Here is a 22726-nt window from a genome sequence, read left to right as displayed (position 1 = left end):
GTATGGAGTAAACTAATGGAAAAGGGTCTCACACACTACATAGATGGAACAATAACAGCACCACCTGACCCTAAGGCTGATCCAATTGCTCAATTAGAATGGCTCACAAAAAATTGCATGGCTCTTGGAACCTTACGCAAGTATGTATCAGATGACCTCATTTTTCACATTGAGAAGTGTAAAACAATCAAAGAGGCTTGGGATATGTTTCAGAAATTGTATGGACAAGTTGATGAAATCAGAGGCTATCAGATTGACAATGAGCTCACCAACTTGGATCCCAAGAGTTTTGATACAATCCAAGATTATGTCACCAAAGCAAATGAGCTAAGAGCAAAGCTTAAGGATTGTGGAATTGACAAAAAGGATGCTCAGTTAATATTCAACTTGTTGGATAAGCTTGCACCAAAATATGCAGCATTTGTGTCTAGCTTCCAAACTCATCGTTTGACAGTGGGGAGTTCCTATGTTATGCCTTCATTTGATGCTTTCACAGAAATGTTAATATTGGAACAATCTAAGTTGTTGAACATGGGGTTTCTCAAGTCTTCAAAGTCCAAGGCTTTGGTGGCTAATCAAAGGAATCAAGGAAGTCAAGGCAAAGATTCCAACAACAAGAAGAAGCAATCCAAGTCTAAGCCACACCAGGAAAAAGGACAATCATCCTCTCCATCACAAGGCAATTTTTCATCCTCTTCCAAGAAGGGGACACCACCTAAGAAGGATAAACCAACTTGTGCATATTGCAAGAAGTATGGTCATGATGAGCATCGATGCCACGCAAAGCAAGTTGATGAGTTAACCAATCTTCTCAAGAAAAACAACATCAACTTGCCATCTACCTACACAAAGAAGGATTCATCTCCTTCCTCTTCCTCACAGTCTAAGGGAAAAGGGCAAGCATTTGTGGCTACAACAGGTTCTTCACAGCAATGGATACTTGACTCGGGTGCCTCATATCACATGGGTTCTACAAAGGAGCAGTTTTCTTCATTGGAGCCATCTAAGGTACCTCACATTTACATAGGTGATGACACACAGGTAGAGGTTGAAGGGAAAGGTTCAGTTGACATGGATGATGGAACATTTGAAAATGTTCTCTATGTTCCTAACTTGTCTACCAACCTTCTCTCCATCTACCAAATCACTCACTATGGGAATGGGAAAAAGGTTGAGTTTACACCAGATTCAGTTGTGGTAAAGGAACTTGATGATGATGCCTTGGTAGCAGTGGGACAAGTCAATGACAACTCAAGGCTTTATTCATTCTCCCACTTTGTGCCAAGTTCACCTTCTAGGGCCTTGCTTACTCATTCAAATTCAAAAAGTAAGCTATGGCATGAGCGGTTTGGTCACCTCAACTACCGCTATCTTTAGTAGCTCAGCACTAAAGACATGGTCACAGGTCTACCTCGAATCAGTTTTTCAGAGGGTGTATGTTCAGGTTGTTCCATGGGCAAGCATCCCGAAGAGAAGTTTGACAAAGGGAAAACTTGGAGAGCTTTGGAAGTTCTTCAACTTGTTCATAGCGATGTAGCAGGTCCATTTCCAGCACCTTCATTTAGTAAGGCCCGCTATGTTCTTACCTTCATTGATGACTACTCCCGCTTCACTTGGGTCTATTTTCTCATTCATAAGAGTGAAGTATTTGACAGATTTCAGGACTTCAAGACTCGTGTGGAGAAGCAATCAGGGAAAGTGGTCAAGATTCTTCGCACAGATAATGGAAGGGAATATGTGAACAACAGACTTGAGGATTTTTGTACATTTGAGGGGATTGATCTTCAACATTCTGTAGCATACACACCACAGCAGAACGGGGTTGCAAAACGCAAGAATAGAACTCTCAAAGAAATGGCTAGCTGTATGATACATGCACGTTCTCTTGATCCCGCCTTTTGGGCAGAGGCTATCGATTGTGCCACACACATCCAGAATCGGGTTCCTCACAAAGCTTTGCAAGGTATTACTCCTTTTGAAGCTTGGGCTGGTAGGAAACCAATTGTGAGACATTTCAGAGTCTTTCGGTGTCCAGCATGGGCTCGCATACCTCCGCAGAAATGCAAGGCATTGGAACCCTAGAGTCGGCCTTGCATATTTGTTGGATATCCTGAGGGTGTTAAGGCATACAGATTGATGGATCTAGAGACACATGAGGCATTCATTGAGAGGAGTGTTCACTTTGAGGAAAGCTCTCCTAGCTTAGCCTCTCTACCTCCTCCACCTTCCTCCATTGTGGATAGTGATGTTAGTGATTCAGATGATGAGACTCCCTCAACTCCGACTCGCAGGGTTACACCTCCACAGGGTCCACTTGCAGTTGAGGAGCCTTGTTCTCCACCTCCACCTAGACCTCGTTGGGCTCGACAGACACTTGAGTCTGCGGGTTCTCTTGTTGGGGATCCTTCAGATACATGGAGAACTCGATCACAACATCAGGATCTTCCACATGCATTCATTGCTACCGCTTCCGATCCACAGACATTTAGGGAAGCATCAGGGGTTCCTGAGTGGGACCAAGCTATGGAGGAAGAGTATAGTTCCTTGATGAGGAACAACACATGGGATTTAGTCCATCTCCCTAAAGGGAGAAAGATGGTTCGATGTAAGTGGATCTATCGGACCAAGTTTGCAGCGGATGGTAGTGTGGATAAGTATAAGGCTCGGCTTGTTACGAAAGGTTTCTCACAGGTTGCAAGTGTTGACTATACTGAGACCTTTGCACCCATAGCCAAGATGAACTCCATTCGTTTGACACTTGCTATTGCTGCAGCTCATGGTTGGGCTGTACATCAGATGGATGTGAAGAGTGCTTTTCTTCATGGTGATCTTGATGAGGAGATTTATATGGAGCAGCCACAGGGTTTCATCCAGGATACTTCCTTGGTTTGCAGACTAAGGAAATCTCTCTATGGCCTTAAGCAGGCCCCCAGGGCTTGGTACGCCAAGATGGATTCCTTTCTTCTCTCCACAGGTTTCACCAGGTGTCATTCCGATCTGAATGTCTACATTTTGCGACAGGATGACTCTCACTTGATACTTGTGCTCTATGTTGATGACTTGATCATTACAGGGAGTACTTCATCCATCATTAGCAGGGTCAAATCTGTTGTGCATGACAAATTTGCTATGACTGACTTGGGTCTTTTGCACTATTTTCTCGGGATAGAGATTTCACAGTCACCTTCCGGGATTACTCTATTGTAGCCCAAGTATGCTCTTGATCTACTTGCACGCTTTCATATGGCTGATTGTAAGCCTGCCCCGACTCCCTTTCTTTCAGGAGTCAAGCTTGAGGCTCAGTGTTCTTCTCCACTAGTTGATGCCACTTTGTATCGTCAGCTTGTGGGTAGTCTCATCTACTTGACTCATACATGCCCTAATATTTCATTTGCAGTTGGCATGGTTTCTCGCTTCATGCAAGAACCACATGAGCTTCATTGGAAAGATGCCAAACGCATCCTTCATTACATCCAGGGTACACATCACTATGGGATTCACTATGCAGCAGGCACATGACTTCGTTTGGTTGGTTACACAAACTCTGATTGGGCTGGCGATCTTGATGATTGTAAGTCTACTTCTGGTTACAATTTTCACCTTGGTTCAGGCCCCATTTGTTGGTAGAGCAAGAAGCAACATGCTATTGCTCTCTCTTCGATTGAGGTTGAGTATCAAGGCGCTGTTAACGCAGTGACTGAGACCATTTGGCTCCAGCAGATTCTCACAGAGTTTGGATTCACCACTCCACGACCGACAGTTCTACATTGCGACAATCAGAGTGCTATTGCAATCTCGAAAAACCCGGTCCAGCACCAGCGGACCAAACACATCGAGATTCATATGCACTATATCTGAGAGCTCATCCAGGAGCAGGTCATTGATTTGCAGTATTGTCCTACAGCAGAGCAGGTTGCTGACATATTCACCAAACCTTTCACTGAGAGTAAGTTCCAGCAGTTGCGAGCTCTCTTGGGGGTGTGGGATGTGTCATTAGGGGGGGTCAGCTGACTTCTCCTTCCTCTCTTATGGGGGGGACTTTTTCCTCTTTGAGGTTTTGTCCTTCTTCTTTGAGAGTCTTTTGTACATTCATCTCTCTTTTGGGGGGGAGTTTTTTCCCACTGGGTTTTCTCCCTTTCTTCGTTTGTGAGAGATTGCATTGCATAGTTTTGCTTGCATTTGCATATTGTACATGGGTACCTATCATGGCCTAGTAGCCGGGACCCATCTTGCATTGTTGACTTGAGTCTTCATTCCCCTAAGTTGCACTTAAGGGGGGGTGTTGGTGTAAATAAATATTCATTTTGGATATTATTACACTTACTTAAGTTGACTTAGGATAATGCATCTCTTTGTAGTTTGGATTTGAGACACTTAGGGAACTGTGCACATAGGGATAGAGCTTGTAGGAGAAATTCCACCTTTTGTGGTCTTATTTTGCTGTTACACTCCACATTCGGTGGGTCATCCACCTCTTGTGGAATATTATATTATTTCTCCTACCTACCCTTAGTATTTCTTACCTACCCTTGTTTCTCATTGAGCCACATGTCATATTTGTGTGCTCATACATCCATATGGCCTTGCCTATATAAGCAGGCCTATATTCATTGTATTGGTTAATCCAGTTGATCATTTTTGCATATTGATGAGAATACAGTTTGTTCTTGTCATTCTATTGTCTCTTTTATGCTTTTCATTGTGCCCTTGATCTTGGCAAAATCCTACAAGAGGAAATGGGCTAAGAAATCAAGAGTCACATCATTAAAGATTGAAATAGAAACCTAGTTATTGATGCTTCAAAGAAACTCAAGGTTGGAATAAATATTGAGGCAAATGCATAAGCACCAATGATGGAACTTCAAATATGTCATCAATTTGGAATAAGTAAATCACATGGTCGTTATCAACTCAATCCAAAAAAAAAAATGGAAAGTGAATAGTATTCTTCTCTAGGTTTGGGCTTATATTAGTTCTTTCAATTCCTTCACTATCTAACATGTTTATAGAGAAGCTAATAGAACCACTTTACACAACAACCAATGTCATAGGCATGGAGACATATAAGATAATTCATAATAATATTAATTAATGGAAAAACTTTCATTCCTACATCGATAATTGTAGATAAGTTTGGTGCCACTTCCCATGAGGAGAAAACACAACAAATATAGGGATATATTTTTATTTCTGTAGCTAAATTTTAGAATCAAACCTCTTTGAATATAAGTTGATCTTCTGTACATGAAGTTTATTTAATGTTTTCTTGTGAGCAACAAAAAAATAAAAAATAAAAAAATTCATGCCTCTCTCTCTCTGAATGTAGATTTGATCATTGTGTATATTTGTCTTACTTCCATGTGAATCTATATTGCCCTTATGAGAGAGAATTTATCAGGAAAATTACAATTATGTCGAATGTGTGACAACTAATTCCCTGCAACCCCCCTTCTGTAAAATTTTATTCATGAAATACATATAATTTCATCTCAATAAATATAAATATAACTCTGTGATTCTCTCTGTAATCTCTACCCTCTGTTTTTCAAGCATTATGTGCAAATTTATGTTCTGTGAAATTCCATTCCTCTGAAATTTATTTTTCTTTTCCCTGTGAATCTCTCTTGTGAAATCCCCTCCCGAGAAATTACAAAAAATATATATATTTATCTCTGGAGAAAACAGTTGGTTTTCTTTGTACCTGTTCATCTCTCTGTAGGAAGCAAAACTCTAAATCCTTGTTCAATTTATATTTCTATGTCTTGTAATATAAGTATAGCACAAATCATTTATAATTTTTATTTTTATTTTGTGGTTGTAAGTTATATATATATATATATATATATATATATATATATATATATATATATATATATATATTATTAATCATTATAAAAAAAGGGTATGTTAATGCCATGCTGTTACATGCAAAAAACAAGAAGAAAAAAACCTTGTTGTTTCTGTTAGTGAAGTTCTTTATTTAGGAAGATGAAAGATTCTTTATTGAAAACATTCTTTATTTGTTTAAAAAAAGCCTTTTTCATGGGAAGTGGGTGGGGAATCCTGCGGGCCCACTCCCCACTCCCCTTCCTCTTTTTTAGCCACCTTGTCATTAAAGTAAAGAACTTATTTTTTTAAAAATTTGTTTGACATGCGTGAATTCAATTGGCATTTACTTATATTTTGAAATATTTTAATCATTATGAAATTCGATTTCTATAAAAAGATTTAAAATAATCAATATAATAAATGATTAAGTGGTACCATAAGTTAATTCAAAGTAAAATAATAATAATAATAATAATAAACTTAATTAGTAAATACATGAAATATAATCTGGATTAGATGATTTATTTATAATTTAAATAGAGTTTGTTTATAAATTTCATTGATTAAGTTATAATTTGGCTTTAGTAACCTTAAGAAAATTAAAAATATGAAATTTATTTGACTATTTATATAGTTGATATTGTTAACAAATTAACATACTTGTTTATACTTTCAATTAAAATTTTATAATTTGGAGTTATCGATAAAGAATATTTTCAATTTATCTTCGAACTACCTATTAATTAATAATTTGCAAAAAAATTGCTTTCTGACCAAATTATTGTCGGTAAACTTTTACTTGGTTACAACCCACTCGTAATTTGGAATCATTCGGTTAGATTAGTTTTATTGGGGTTGTTAACTGACATTTCAAATTCAATATGAATTATATATATCGCTATGATCGTCAATCTAAATTTGATATGTTCATGCTTAGATGCATAGTCTTCGACCAATTGACTACTTCAAGCATCATGCAAGTTACATAATTGATGTATCATATAAATTACAAGAAGCTAGATATAAAGATCATTCTCAAATTTGGATAGTAGTCTCTTAGTAGTAGTAGATTGAAATTTTTAAATAACCAAGTCATTTAAATTAGTCAAATCTAATAGTAGTCAAATTTATCTCCTAACTATAAGGAAACATAAGATTAGTAAAAGGAAGAGCTACGTTTAAGGAAGAGGCAAATTTCTTAGTTGAACTTCATTGTAAAAATCTATTTTGTTAGAATATTAATAATGATTGGGTAGTGGAGAAACTCTATTTCAAAACCAAAAGTTTTCTCAATCTAGAGTCATTTAACTATGATTTTGACTTATCTCTTGAACCTCAAATCGAATACTCAACTTCTATTGTAAGTTTAATGGAACTTAGCTTCGAAGATTAAATGAGTTATGATTGTTATTAGGGAATCCTTACCTTAATATGTGCTTGAGAAACCTATTTCATGATCGCTTAGTAGATTACATAACTGTTTTAATTGAGATAACCTATGAGCAAATCTTAACTCTCTTCTAAGAGTTTGTGATTAATAAGTTATTATTTGTAGAAAATGTCCAAGGGATAAATGGATTCAAGTGGATAGTTATCTCCTTATAATATTTCATTAATTCAAGAACCACTAGAAGAAGATTTCATTTATTAATTGGGATTATTTAGAAACCATAATCAGATTGATTAATTAAAAAGTAGATTGGTGGGATCATCTAAAAGTCATGTTCATATTGGTTAAATGAAAATGAATTGGTTGGAATTAGAAAGGAGTCTTATTCATAACGATTGATTGAAGGTATATTTATTTGAAATATTTAGGAGTCTTATTCACATTGGTTAATAAGCAGTTGGTTGATTTGGGATTTATTCATATTGGATTCTCTTATTTTCAACATTGGTAATAAAAATAGTGTGGATATCAAGGTTATTATTAAAAGCTTTCCATCAAACATGTTAGTAATAATTTTATTTCCAAAGTATTATTATTTGATGATTTCAAATTTCTTCAAACAATTATTAGGACTCATATTTTAAGCAAGGATTATCATTTGTAGAAAATGCTTAAAGAATTAATTTTTATGTTTCTCTAATTGGAATAATTAGCTGATTTAACGATGATGCAGTTATTATTAAGCTTATCATTAAATAGTTCCTTTTCTTCCTTCAACAAATAGGTGATAAATTCATTTCCAAAGTTTTGTTGTTTAATCATTTTCCTTAAGCAATCTAATACCTTAAAAATATTAAGAGTTGTACTCAAGAGTAATGGATGTTCCAAAACAATTTTATATTACAAGTGAATTCAGGTTCTTTTCATAAGTTATCTTTTACAAAGTATTAAGCAATTTGTACTTCATACATATTTAATCTAGCCTTAAAGTTTTAATCATGGTTTCTTTTCAAGAAAATGCTATTCTAAATAGTTGATTTGTTTATGCTCCTTTCAATTACTAAGTTCAAGCATGAAATAGTTCATTTCCATTATTATTGCTTCTCTTGATATTCACGAATTCAAAATTAATTTTGAGTTAGACAACTAAACAAGAGGAGTTGGAAACAATAAACCTTAGCAACGTTCAGTATCTACGGTGCCTCTGGGTCACGCTTACGGGTAATGTCGTCGTGTTGAACTACTGCACCTAACACCTAATAAAGTTGCATCAATGACGTTTGTGGCATCATCCCTATAAATCGTCGGGGAGTAATAAGGGACACTTGGAAGTTAAAATCCAAGGGGTGGGTGATCCCCCTTGGATCGATAAACTGATAAGATAATCTTTAAATGAATTTATATCCGCTAGATAAACTTTAGTAAACCCCGTTAGGGTTGTTTGAGTGAGATGCTCTTAAAACTTGGCTAAATCTTGAAGGTTGTTTGACGATTTGATAATTGGATCAAGGGTGACGTTTATGATAGGTATTAGGACCTAGTTGTTTTACACCACAAGCAATAGGCCACCTTGAGTCTTTGCTTAAAGCTACCATTGTGGGTAGCAACCGCAGAGAAACTATCTGGGACATTTACCCTAGAAAGGGTTGTGTACCCACCAAACAGTTTACATTAAACCATAGTTAGAAACTAGAACTACATACTATACGCCTTCATCCCGTGTCGAAACGGGTATGTAGGCAGTCTAGGGACGAAGTTGTCCCTTGTACTTAGGCGTTCGGGGATGGGGATTAGGATTTTATGAGTAGTTTTTTTCTCGAAGCTCCTTGGTATTTTAATCAAATGGTGCAAATATTAATTGAAAGGTTAAAATTAATTCAATGCATACTCACAAGGAATCTCATATGGATTCGCTTGATTTCCCGAGGCTTTAGGCCAAATTTTGAGGCGAAACTCAAGCTTGGTTATGTAATTACTTTTATACTCCTAAAGACGGTGACCTCGGTGCACTCCTAGTAGGGGAGTGTAGTCTTTAGAGAGTGGCTCAGGACCCGGATGGTCCTGATGAGTCTAAAGTCTCTGGCCAGAGTATATCCTATTCTTGTGAATAGATGCCTACCTCGTTTGGGTAGATGCCTATCCTAGATTGGATAGACGAAACCTCTTGTCCCGTATGGACAGATGCCTAACCCGTATGGTTAGATGCCTAGTCCCGTATGGATAGATGCCTAACCCGTATGGTTAGATGCCTAGTCCCGTATGGATAGATGCCTAACCCGTATGGTTAGATGCCCATCCTAGTTGGATGGATGCTTATCTCATTTGAATAGATGTACCTGAGTATGTGATTGAATAAATAAATAAATAAGAATAAGAAATCAATATTTTAATATATTAAAAAAATAAAAAATCAGTTGAGTTTTTGGATTAAGTTAAGTGGGTTATTACACTTGCTACAATGAGAAGGAAGGGGGTGTATGGAATAATTTGGAAACTAAAAATAAATGTAAAACACACTTCTCCATCATTAGTGCTTACAATAGAATATATACAAATGTTCGCTTAACTAGTGACACCCGCCAAATGACATTTGTTAGAATAATCTTTGAATTGCATCTTTAAAAAAAATTCAAAATACGACCAAGCACTCAATATTTTTCATTCAATGGATCTTTGAGGAGGAATTTGATGTTATAGATCATAGGTATTAAGTGAATTTTGACATTTGTTCTATGTTCATGGATGTGCTAATAGATTTGGACAAGGGTAAAGACACAATGGAGACCATGGCCAAATTAATGATTAATAATAAATTGATTGAAGATCTCAATGATACACTTAAGTTGTAGTTATTATTTTGGGTTTGCCTTTGGGGAATGGGGTACTAATGGCTAATGGGGATTTGATACTTCAATGGAAGCAACCCAATGCTAGAACCTAGAAGGAAGCAAGAGGCAAAGAAGGGGGATTCTATGTAAAATGCTATGGGTCTCAATAACCAAACAAAAAATGAATGGATGATCTCCCTATTCATCAATAGTTCAAAGGACAAAAAATAAAGTATTAAAGAATGAACATATGTATATGTACATGTATACACATACACATATCTATGTGTGTGTACATATACACATACACATACACATATACATATACATACATATGTGTGTGTGTGTGTGTGTGTACATGTATACATATACAGATATACATATACATATACATACATACATACATACATACATACATACATATACATGTGTGTGTGTGTGTGTGTGTGTGTGTTAGAGTTATCATATTGTGGCTAATAATTATTTATTTAATTATTAGTCTATTATACTCTACGCTTAAGCTAAACTTGGGCATTTAATAATATTGTAGGTATTTAATCTAATTATTAAATACACATTATCCTTTTGGGTTTTCTTTAGGGATGCACACCTTTAGGATTGCTAATCTCCTTTTATAAGGATTGTATTGTGTATACACCTAAAAATGGTCTGAAGATAATTAATTAAATAAGCAATTATTTAATTAATCCCCCTTCCTAATTTAATTGAATTCATTATGCAATTTGATTAAATTCTCCCTTTCATCTACTTATTAATAAATCTAAGGATTTATTTAATAGGTTCTTTTCCATAGTCCCCTTTGATTAATTAATTCAAATTAATTAATCTTCCCCCCCCCACTTCAATCAATTCTTCTAATCCTCTAATTAATAAAAACAAATCAATTTATGAGTTGTTGAGAATTAATTAGTTTTTTCCTATTATTTGAATTTTTAAAATTCAAATTACCCACATGCCTCCTAACTTCTAACCACCTAACCTAACCATCCCTCTAACCTAACCCATTCCACCTAACCTTGGGTTTAACTAACCATGTCCTATATGCACATTCTAACCTCCTTATCCTAACCTCCTATGGTGTGGATGTTTCCTTCTTAAGACACATGGCACTTTGGCCACATGTCTCCTCTCTTGGACACTTGCCCTTTTATGAGCAAGGCTCCTTGACACTTGTCACCACAGAGATGACAAGTGTCTCTTCCTTCAACCTCCTCCAATTTCACCCTTGATATCTTCAGACTCAATCTTGATCATTGATTCCTGCCACCTTACCCCTAGCCTTGGAAATCCTATAAATATCCCCCATTTTGGAGCAATAAGGATCCCATCTCATTTTCATCTTATGCATTGTTACTATAGGCATATCCATTCTAGCATATCATTTGAGCATTGTTATTATAGGCATTTGCATCTTACATTTAGTTTAATTTGATCATTTTCTAGCATAATTGTTGAATAATGTAGCTTAATCAATCTCTTTTCTAGCTTAATTGCATCATCATCATAGCTTAATCATGCATATCATTAGCTTAATTAGTCTCTTGGATCAATCTAGCATAATCAATCTCATCTTTGCACATCATTATCATTTCAAATCCTTCGTCTAGGTGTAGTCAAGTCATTGGGAATGCTTATCCAGATTTGAGAGCAAATCCATACTCGCATCTCTTAGGAGGCGATAGGTCGCTTTGTCATGGTTCATCTTTGTTTGCTTATTATTTGCTAACCATGCTTGTAATGACCTATTGAGTGTTTTGTGTTGTAGCTACATGTATTGCACATCACAGGCACGACATTTTGTACTTTTTAATTAATTCCCTCTTAATGATAATCTTTTTCTTTAGAGCCATTATTGCTTTTTTGCCTCCATTCTTCTCTTGTGACAGGTATTTTTCTTGCAAGTGTTCTTGGGATATCTGAAGTTATATTTCTCTTCTTCGTAGTATCAGAGCCTTCATCTGTTGCTACTTGTTCCTGATTTTTCAGAAGATTTTTTAGAGCTTTGAGGGTTTCAGATTTAAGAGGTTTTTCTTTTGGATCCAGGGGGTAGCATTTTTCTAGGCATTTTGGGCTCAAATAGACCACACAATTGTGCTCAAAGCACCCAAAAATCTCGATCTCCATATATAATTTGTCAAATTTGGACAAAGTTTACTTTTGGAGCAATTTTTTTTGCTCAGGGCCATACAACCCCCTTCTGCATGTAGATATAGAGGCGATTTTTGAAATAAATAAATAAAAATAAAATAAAATAAAATAATATATATATATATACATATATATATACACATATATATATATATATGTATATATGTATGTATATATATACATACATATATACATATATATATGTATTTATATGTATATATATATATAAAGAAATTTTGTTAAGCAGTTTAACGGATTGCAAACGGACACGACTTACAAGCCATTACCGCTTCACCCGTGGTTTACAACCACTGTCGCAACAATTCCCTTGGTTGTTGCGGTTAGCAGCCTCATCCGCTGTCATCGACGATCAGCGTAGCCGCTAGCGGCTTCCGCTACCCCCGAGCGGTTAGCCTAACCGCCGCCCTGGGCTCCCTCTACTCAACCGATCCACCACCTCCATCGGCTTGCGCGCCACCTCCGTCGCTGCTCTGCCCATGCACCACCAACCTACCACCAGCAGGGAGGGGTTATTTTTTTTCATGCCCTATTTGACCAAGGGGTCATTTTTTTTACCATAACTTAGGCAAACAGAGTCAGATTTTGGCAAACGAATAAGCGTTGGAAAGCTCTTTACAATCTCTCTTCAGATCTGGAGGTTTGATCTTCTTTTTTTGTTGTTTTGATGTCAAAGCCAAAAGTTCTTTTTTGCACTCCGGGAGGCATATCTTGAGCATCCAAACTTTGTTTTTGGCATACGGGATATTTTTGGAAAGCTAGTTCTGTGAACTTTCTAATGCTGTGGGTCCTCTTTCCAGATTCCGCTCCAAGTACATTTTATTTAGTGTTTTGCATTTATGCACTTTGGTGAATATCTTGGATGTTTCAGCTCCTAGGATCCTTTTCTTTATGTGGGATGACTCATCTTTGGCTATTATTTATGTATTTATAGCCTTTTGTCTTCTTTGAGCCTTGTATACATCATTTTACAAGCATTTTCTTTTTTTGCAAACACACTGAGAGAAAGTGCCACTATGCCTTGCATGTTTGGGATCATGCACATCTTGTGCCTTATTGTACTCGCACTCCATTATAAAGTGCCATGGGGGGTTTGATGTTTGCCTTTGTTTATCATATACCTTTGTCACGTGAGTGTTTCTTCCACGATATTAGCCTCGTGATGTGTGTCAAGTGAGTGTTCCTTCCACGACACTAGCCTTTATATGTGTTTATAATTTATGTTGTAGTCTCGATGTTCCTGGTTCTTTGTCATGCAGTTTTTCTTGGATTCAGTTTTAGTGTAACTTCCACCTCTCCCTTGTCAGCATTATGGGGGGTTTCTCCTGTTGGTTGTTGGTTCTAATGCTTCCTTGGTTCGTTGGAGTGAGCTATGTATTCAATATTTGTTCCTATGTACTAGGCGGATGCAGTGGCTGGTTACCTATGCATTTCGATGAGATGGATCATTTACCATATGGACACTCTTTCATTCCTATTTTTGGAGGCAACCTTCCATCTTCGATTGATCATCTTTTCAGACTTTGGTGTTTTTGCCATCTGTATCTTAGAGTTCAGTTGTTTGCCTTTTTTTTCCATCTGATTTGAGTAGTGTTATTTGAGGGCACTCATGCAGATTACAATCTTCTCTACCTGGTCATCTTCTATTCAGTGGAGGTTCTTCAGATCGACAATTATTCTTCGACAATGTTTGCAGCTTCATGCTTCAGTGGTGTTCTTCATGTTCATCCTTTGTTCCTATTTTCTGGAACATTCTCTAGTTTAGAGGCTTCTTCAGTCCTTCACTAGCCTTCATCTCTTTTTGGAGTAGAATTTTTTCCCATGAGGTTTTCTCTATTTCTCCGCTTTACAGAGATCTTTTGTACTTGGGTACCTCATCACGCCTAGTTGTCGGGACCCATTGTTACTTTCATGCATTTTGCTTTTATGCATTTTTAGTCCTTAGTTGTTTTTAGCTACTCCCAAAGTTCATCTTAAGGAGGGGTGTTAGAGTTATCATGTTGTGGCTAATAATTATTTATTTAATTATTAGTCTATTATACTCTACGACTAAGCTAAACTTAGGCATTTAATAATATTGTGGTATTTAATAATTATTCTAATTATTAAATACACATTATCCCTTTAGGGTTTCTTTAGGGTTGCACACCTTTAGGGTTGCTAATCTCCTTAAATATAAGGATTGTATTGTACTTTTTTTATTAATTCCCTCTCCGAATGATAATCTTTTTTCTTCAGAGCCATTATTGCTTTTTTGCCTCCATTCTTCTCTTGTGACAGGTGTTCTTGGGATCTCTAAAGTTGTATTTCTCAAATTCTTCAACACACTCACACGTGTGCGCGCGCACACACACACGCATGCACACACACACATGTATGTGTATATGTATATGTATATATGTGTATATATATGCATGTGTGTGTGTGTGTGTGTGTGTGTGTGTGTGTGTGTGTGTGTGTGCCCACACACACACACACATTAATAACTTACCTGCATGTGTATGTTATGGACATTTTGTTTATAAGTCTTTAGACGGAGCTTGGCTTTTATTATAGTTCAATTTAAGCTAAAAATTATTCTATTATTTTTTATTTTGATGAAATGGGAGTGATCCCCAAGATTGGAATTTACTTGACTAAAAAATTTAGTTAAAAATTAACAGTCACAACAATCACCTATTAACACAAGGGTTGATAATTAATTAACAATAAATTTAATGATTAATAAAAATCATCACAAATCAAATGGCATAAGAGAGAGAAAACAATAATTTGCTATGAACCCCTCTAGTTTTACTAATGCAATAATTATGAATCGATGTAATATACAATGAATAATTCATAATAAAGAATAAAAAAAACTTAGTAGAACTCTAGGTGAAGAAATAATAAGAATATGGCTTGAGACAGCAAAAAAAAAACACATGAGCTTATTAATGCAAATATATCTTAATTAATAATTAATTAGGTGATTTATCTTTTTACACCAATAAAAACTCCTTCAAAAGATTATTTATATTCATTGGAAACAACTACTTTTTAAATCAATTATTTAACTTTTTTTATTGAAATAAAACTTTATCAATATAAAAAGAATTATATATTTCAAAATAGCACAACATGCAACACAAGAAACATAACAACGTATATATCTATGAGTAACCAATGCACAATAAGACATTAACCATTGACAATGCTTGAAACATGCTCAATAGAACATTTAACATCTATTAGGGAGAGGACCAAGAAGTGAGCACTCTAACTTAATGCCTCTTAAAATCCTTTGTAGTAATTTCAAATCACTCTTATTTTTTACAAAAGCTTACTTGGTAAGTCTTTTGCTTATAATTGAAGTTTCAAGGCCGCGTCCTTAAATTGAATACCACATCCTTAAGTTTTTTGCCGAGGTTTTAAAAAAACCCCTCAAAAACAAAGTTGGACCAGTAATTGTGCAATAAGTCATGTTTTATTGGTGCATTGATATGACATCATATGATTTGTTACTTTTTAGATGTAAGAAATACATTTCATTCAATTATGAGTACTCATGATCAATACTAACAAACATACTTATATTTAGAAAAAATTATGTAAAAAATGTGGATAGTTATCATTATTAATGTAATTTTATTTATCCATTATTCCATTAAAAAATTATTATGCTATTATATTTTTATCGATAAAATGCTATATATTTTTTTTATTAATTATAAAAGTAAGATATTACATTGTTGAATTACACCCATTGCTCTGTGAGGAAAAAACCATAGCCCAATAGCCAAAAATTCACCCAACCCCCATAACCTTCACGACTACCATTCTCCCATAATCGAAAAAAAAAGATTCAACTATCATGCCCATTTCCATCATCAAAAAATTCTACTCTAATTGCCCCTACAACAAAAAATATATAGTAATTCTCGTACATCCCCGTGAATAGATTTCGAACACAAAACTGGAGAAACCCCAGACCACAAACCCCGAAACAGACCCAACTCCATAATCACAATGACATTTACACATTTACATATAAACTTTCCCTATACAGAGGAATAAACCATAACCCTAATTGAATATACAAATTTTGTGCCAAAAAGAAAAACTTTTATCATTTTTGTCTATAGATAGCCGAAGCAAGAGCACATCCTACCACCACCCAAACAATGAAGCATTTACTGCCCCCACGCCCTCCCGCGTCGACGCCGAGCACGACCACAACCACCATTTGCATTCCTAACACCCGCATTTGCCACTAGAACCAAAGCCTCATCATTCATAACCAACCTCAGTCGCAGAAGGTTCTTCAATGAGTCCCACACAAGCACTGCCTCCCCCCTCCGTTCGACTCAATTAAAGCCTGTCGGCCATCGCATGAAGGGGACCAATTCAAGAAGGTCCACCATCCGTTGGTCTTCAAAACACTCATTAACATCAAAGCTGGCTCTTGGAATAGCCCATTCCATAATCAAATTCAAACCCACCGGCCACTCATCGTCCAAAATAGCCCGCACGACCCATTCTACATTCTCTGTACAAAGTCGCCCAATTCTAACCTTCATGCCACCACCATAGTCACTATGTCCATATTCGAGTGAAACCTATGTTTCGCCTGCAGAAACACCTCCCCAAACTACGACTCCATAACATGGATGAATTCATCATCCTTCACCTTGAATAGACACTTCATTCGAAGTGACGAAACAAGGCCGAAAAAAGTAGCCTACAACCTGTCAGTATAAAGAGGGAAATTCGCCTCCATCCTCGCCAACCACCACAAATTGTTGCCGAGAGAAGAAAAGAAATGAATGCCATAACATCCACCAACTGCCAATTTATCGATCTTCCCACATGTGTTGTCTCATCACTCAAACACGTTCCCCTGCCATTTCATAAATGCATTGTAATGAGAAAGAGTGCCAATTCAGAAATCCTCGCAAAACACGGTACAAAAATATTCCACACGAGCTTCACCAATTTCGTTAAACCCAACCACCTATTTTGACAGTGTTAGCCACATCTTCTACTGACCTACGAACATGACCCACCTGAAAACATTGAATATCTGCCAACTCATCTCTAATAACAGAGATTACTTTTCTCAAGTGCCATGTATGACATTCACCTACAATAGTAGCATTTACAATTATCAAAGAATCACCTTCAATGTGAATTTTGGATATGCCCAAGGATTGCCATTAAAGTTGTCATTCCTTCCACAAAATTATTAGTTCCATCTTCAATTCTTTGAGCCCCAAAAGCCAGAATATCTCCCTTCCAATCTCGAGCCACAAATCCAATCCCTGATGGCCCCGAATTGCCTTTAGAGGCTCCATCAAAATTAATTATAACCCATCCTTCTCCTGGTTTACACCATTCTTCATTTAGCCTACTATCATGACTCGGATTCACCCGACAAAGCCCATTCACGAGCATGTTATTATATTTTAATTAAAGAATAGAAAGTTGGAATTATAAAATCAAATCACATCCTATCTAAAAATTAGAAACATGTCCATATTTTTTTCTTTATATGGTGGAAATTAAAAACAAATCAAAACCAATAGAAAATTAAATCTTCTAAATGGAAACATGCCCATTTTGTCTCTTTTGTTTACTATTTACTATCAACCAAACAAACTTATCATGTTGAAAAATTGAAGATTGATATACAAAATTGCAACTATTAAAAAAAATAGAAAATTGCAATTATTTAAATTCATTTAATTATTTTTGAAAAATAGAAAAATGCAACTATTAATATTACCCTTTTATTTTAATTTTTTTAAAACAAAAAGTTACAACTATTAAAATCATTCACTTTTTATTCTAAAAATTGCATGTATTGACTTAATCTATTTTGTTTTTCTTCACAGATATGTTGTTGTCATTGTAGATTGTATATTACCCCCATCCAACTTTAAAGTTACAACCAATAGTACTATTTAGTATTATAACTTTTAATATTGATATATATCATTTTAGGATGTTTATTATAAAAATATAACTTTATTTAAAATAATAGGATATCATTTTTTTATTTTTTATAGGTAATGGACCGAAGCCAATAAGGTGTACATACCCTACCTCCTTTTGGGATTTGAACTTGTGACATCTTTTTCAAGAGCACACATTCTCCACCACTAAGCCAACTAAGGTTGTACAAAATAATAGGATATAATTGTTTCTAATGTTATAATATTTTAATTTTTTTAAATAGCATTTATTCTATTATTATTTATTAAATACAAAATATATATATATATATATATAAATCTAGATTTAAAAGAAACAAATGTAAATTAAAAATCAACCTCCTGTTATTATTATTTATTAAATGTAAAAAACAGTTATATTTTTAAATCTAGATTGATAAAAACTTATAATTTAAAAAATTATGTTTTTAAATCTAGATTTAAAAGAAACTTGTATTTTTTTCATGGAAATCATTTCATATTCTAAAATAAAATAAGACTAAATAATAAATATTCACCATATAAAATTAATTCATCAATATTTTTTAAATTTAGTTTTAAAATATTTCAATATGAATTTTAAAAATAGTTTTTATTTAATTAAAACAAGAATTTTTTATATGAATTTAAAAACTTAATTAGTAAATTTACGATTTTTATATATATTACTAAATTATCTTTGTTTTCTAATTTTTTTACATTTTTTATTTATATATAAGATAGATATCCATATGTGAAAATACAAGGATTTTCTCTCAAAAAACATCTACATTTTAAGCATAACATATAGATATCCATATGTGAAAGGACAAGGATTTTCTTTTCAAAAGAAATCATCTGTTTTTTAAGCATAACTTTAATCTTTTGCTTGCTCATAAGTGAAGGTATAGTTCATACAATCATTTTCTAATTCTTTAATTATTATATTTTTGAAATTGTAGACAACCACAATAAAAAAATTTAAAATTGCATTGTTTGTTATGTTCTTTGTGAGAGAAAATGATATATTTAATACTGTATTTTTTAAAACACAAGAATTTAATTTCTTTCATAGGCCAATAATTATGTTTTCATTTGTTTATATAACATACACTTTCTAATCCCAAATCCGCAACTTGTTTATTACAGAAGAGTATGTCTATGAGGCGATAAAAGGCTTCTAGTGGACGTCATTGAGAATAGGGAAAGGGCTGTGGAGTTGCTGTGCGGCTTTGCTAAACCCGTTTAAGTCTGCCAGAGAATGTGTGGTTTAGCATCTTAAAGACATATTTTCAGCCGGACATGTTCCTACCCACTGAGTCCGAGGATGAAGAAGAGGAGAGTGAGGATGAAGGGAGCAAGGCGTCGGATGATGGTGAGCCAGATAGGGCCGAAGCCAGGCGGTTGGAGAAGGAAGAACTAAAGGAGATGGTGAGGTCGTTTGGTGAGAATGCTTGGGAAGTTTTCAAATGTGCGGTGCAAAATGGGAATATGGCTCCCTTCCGTAGAGTGACAAACACTGAAACATGGTGGTTTTCAGGTGGAGCAACAGAAACTGTGATCAGTGTAGGTGAATATGTCGGGGTCATCATGCAAACTTTCAATGGAGGTGCATAATGTTGGTATCAGTCTCCGTCTTTGGCCATAAAACGGTCCCTGTTTATGGTTATTCTGTTTCAGCAAATGGTTCAGGATTATAGCGGAGGTGATTGGTAGATAAGCAGGCTGAGGAGTAGATAGATAATATCTGTATGATCAGATTCAACACTCAGGGGTGGGTAGAAAAGAAGGCATATGTAGTTGCTATCAAGCCTATAAGCCATTTTGTAATACTTTTTGAAAGTTAATATAAGGGTGCTATCCCCTTTAAAGATAGCTCTTTACCATTAAAAAAAAAACAAAAAAAAAAACATACACTTTCTAATCTAACTTTGCTTTGAATCTCTTTGACAATTAATATTTTCCTTTAACCCTTGAAATGAAAAATGATCAAACCATTTTAAAAAATTTATATGACAGGAAGGGGTGGCCGTCAAATTCATTGAAACGTGCTCAATTACTGAATTCTTTCCTTTTTATCAGCAAGCTTTAAAAACAAACAAATACTACAATTTCAAAAGCCAAATACCTGATTAAAACACAGCTTATAAAGTGAATCTCTTGAATCTGCAAAGATCTAAACAAATACTACAAATTCAAAAGCCAAATATCTGATTAAGACACAGAGCTTATAAAGAGAATCTCTTGAATCTGCAAAGATCTTGAGAAGTAACTTTCATCCTTTGTAATCTGGCATTGATTCCATATTAAAAAACTGATTTTGGGATAAATCTTTTCCTGTCTGACTAAACTTAAAATAAAAAAAATTAATATAATGGTAGCATTATAAAACGCTACAAGAATTGGGAAATGATTGGCATACAAAAAAAAAAATTCACGCCCAAAGAATTTAAGACTCAAACTATTGTTTGAACCAGCAGCCAACCAGGATTAGAGACGTGTGCAATTTCACTCCACGTACCCTACTCCTGCCTGGTTACTTTACCCCACTCTTCTCCTATCTTAAGCAAAAATACAAATACGTTAACAAAATATCTGATCCCATCAATTACAGGTAAAACTGGCACCATCCAATGCATCTACCGGTGCTCTGATCATTATACCTACTTCTATGTATTTAAACTCCCCTTCCCCAAAAATCCTCCTTTACGCGATACAATTTTGCGGGTAAAATTATTTCAAATTATTCTGTACACCTGACTTTTCGCATACTCTTGGAGGGTGAAATGCCCAATTATACAGCCATTGTGGTTCGAACCGTCGACCTCCAAAACAATGATAACAGTAACAATACACTCGATTTCTCAACTAATCAATAAATTTCCCACCATAATCCTCAAATCAACGATTCATTTCCATCATAAATCCAATGATCGCTGGCAACCCTCTCCAAAATTACGCCTTGAGATCTCGCAGAGCCGCTGTGAAATCCATTAGCACTATCCCTAACAAACCTAGCAGACTGCGAGAAATTATCCCGCGACCATCCCAACTTAATCCGCGTGACCAGGGGCTTAAATTCGGAAACAGCCCTGAGACTATCCCTAACCTTGGCCGATAAACCCTTGGCCCGCACGGTCGCTTGGAGACAACCGATTCCGGCCAAGTCCACCCTTAACAAGCCCCCAAAAATATCTTCCTGCGCCGCCAGCGCCTCCACAACCGGCAGAAACTCCACCGCTTCTCCCGGTGACAGCCCCACCATTCGCTCCCGTACCTCCTCTAGCCTGTGCAAAACTTCCTCCTGTAACTCCCACGTGTCGGCGAGCACAACCCCGAGAGCCCCCAACACCACAGAGTTTCCCGGCGCGAGAGGCTGGCAACACTCGCAGGCCGCCGCCAGCAAATCCCTCAGCGCCGCCAGTTCCGTCGCCAGCTCAGCATTCGGGAGTCCAGTGGCCATACAGGGCTCCAGGCTGCGGCCGAAGAAGGCCCCGAGGACACGACAGGTGGAGAGCCACTGGTCCATGTAGGTCGCATAGGACCTGATCCAATTCGAGACCTCCCATGTGACTGCGCTCGAGGGGTCCCTGAAATTCGAGAGATTGAGGTAATTCCGACCCCCACGAAAGGGGTAAAGGCTGAGCTGGTCTTGAAAAATGAAAGACCCCTCTCTGAGGATCCTGTGAACCAGTATAAGGCACTTGAGCGCCACCGCCCAGTTTCGCGTCTTTGTGAGGCGCTCCATGAGCTCCGCCACGCACCTCGATGCGCGCAGCCGAGAGCTGCACCCTCCCGCCGCCAGTATCGCCGCCACGTGTTTCTCATTCGGCGGCGCCTCCTCGTGGCTCGTGGCTCTCAAGATCGCTACGTGGAGCGATGCGAATTGGGAGTTTGCAACGGCCCTGCTTACTGCGGCTTTGTCCTTGAGAATGCCCACCAGTCTCCTCAGCTTCATTTCCGTTGTGCCTTCCGGGATTCGAACCTGCGACATTATTTTTCCATATTCGGCTGTTTCTTTTTGGCGTTTCGTCTGCCTTCGGGTTTATGTAGCTTGGGAACCGGTTCAGGCGGTCATTTTGATTTGCACCGATTTTCGTCCTTCGACTTTATCCATATTTAAGGGGAAGGACCACCGGGATAGGGACTTCATGGGCGTAATTTAATGCCAGTGCTCTTGGCGGGCCAGTCGGAGCAGGTGAGAATAGGGTTGAGCATTTAATCTAGGCATGTGCGGCAAAGATGTTGGAACTTGTAATACTTCAAAAGAGACTTTAAGATTTTTAGTAGCGGCTGACTCAGAACCTTCCATAGACATTTGAATGCGCCCATTTTCATCTCATCGGTTTCATCGTTCTTATATATACAGAATCTAGGGAAAAAAATTATAAAAAGATTTCTAAACAATTAATTTTGTCATTAGAGTTCTAAGGATAAAAACCCAAGGAAATTTTTCACAAACCCACCAACTTCAAATTCAGGTGAATAATTTTTCATTGATGTGCATAAAAGGTGACATCCTTGGTGCTTTGCAAGGCAAA

The 22726-nt window shown here is 36.3% G+C and overlaps 1 protein-coding gene across 1 annotated transcript; it reads right to left on the bottom strand.

The window, feature by feature from the left end:
• Positions 1–20576: 20576 nt before the first annotated feature.
• Positions 20577–22375, bottom strand: LOC131047653 (putative clathrin assembly protein At4g40080). Its single transcript, XM_057981447.2, has one exon. It carries the CDS (start codon positions 22177–22179, stop codon positions 21082–21084), a length of 1098 nt encoding a protein of 365 aa, XP_057837430.2. The 5' UTR covers positions 22180–22375; the 3' UTR covers positions 20577–21081.
• Between the last annotated feature and the right edge of the window lie 351 nt (positions 22376–22726).

This window comes from Cryptomeria japonica, chromosome 10, assembly GCF_030272615.1.
Source record: "Cryptomeria japonica chromosome 10, Sugi_1.0, whole genome shotgun sequence".
In the NCBI taxonomy this organism is placed as follows: Eukaryota; Viridiplantae; Streptophyta; class Pinopsida; order Cupressales; family Cupressaceae; genus Cryptomeria; species Cryptomeria japonica.
This window is presented reverse-complemented; position numbering and strand designations above follow the sequence as displayed.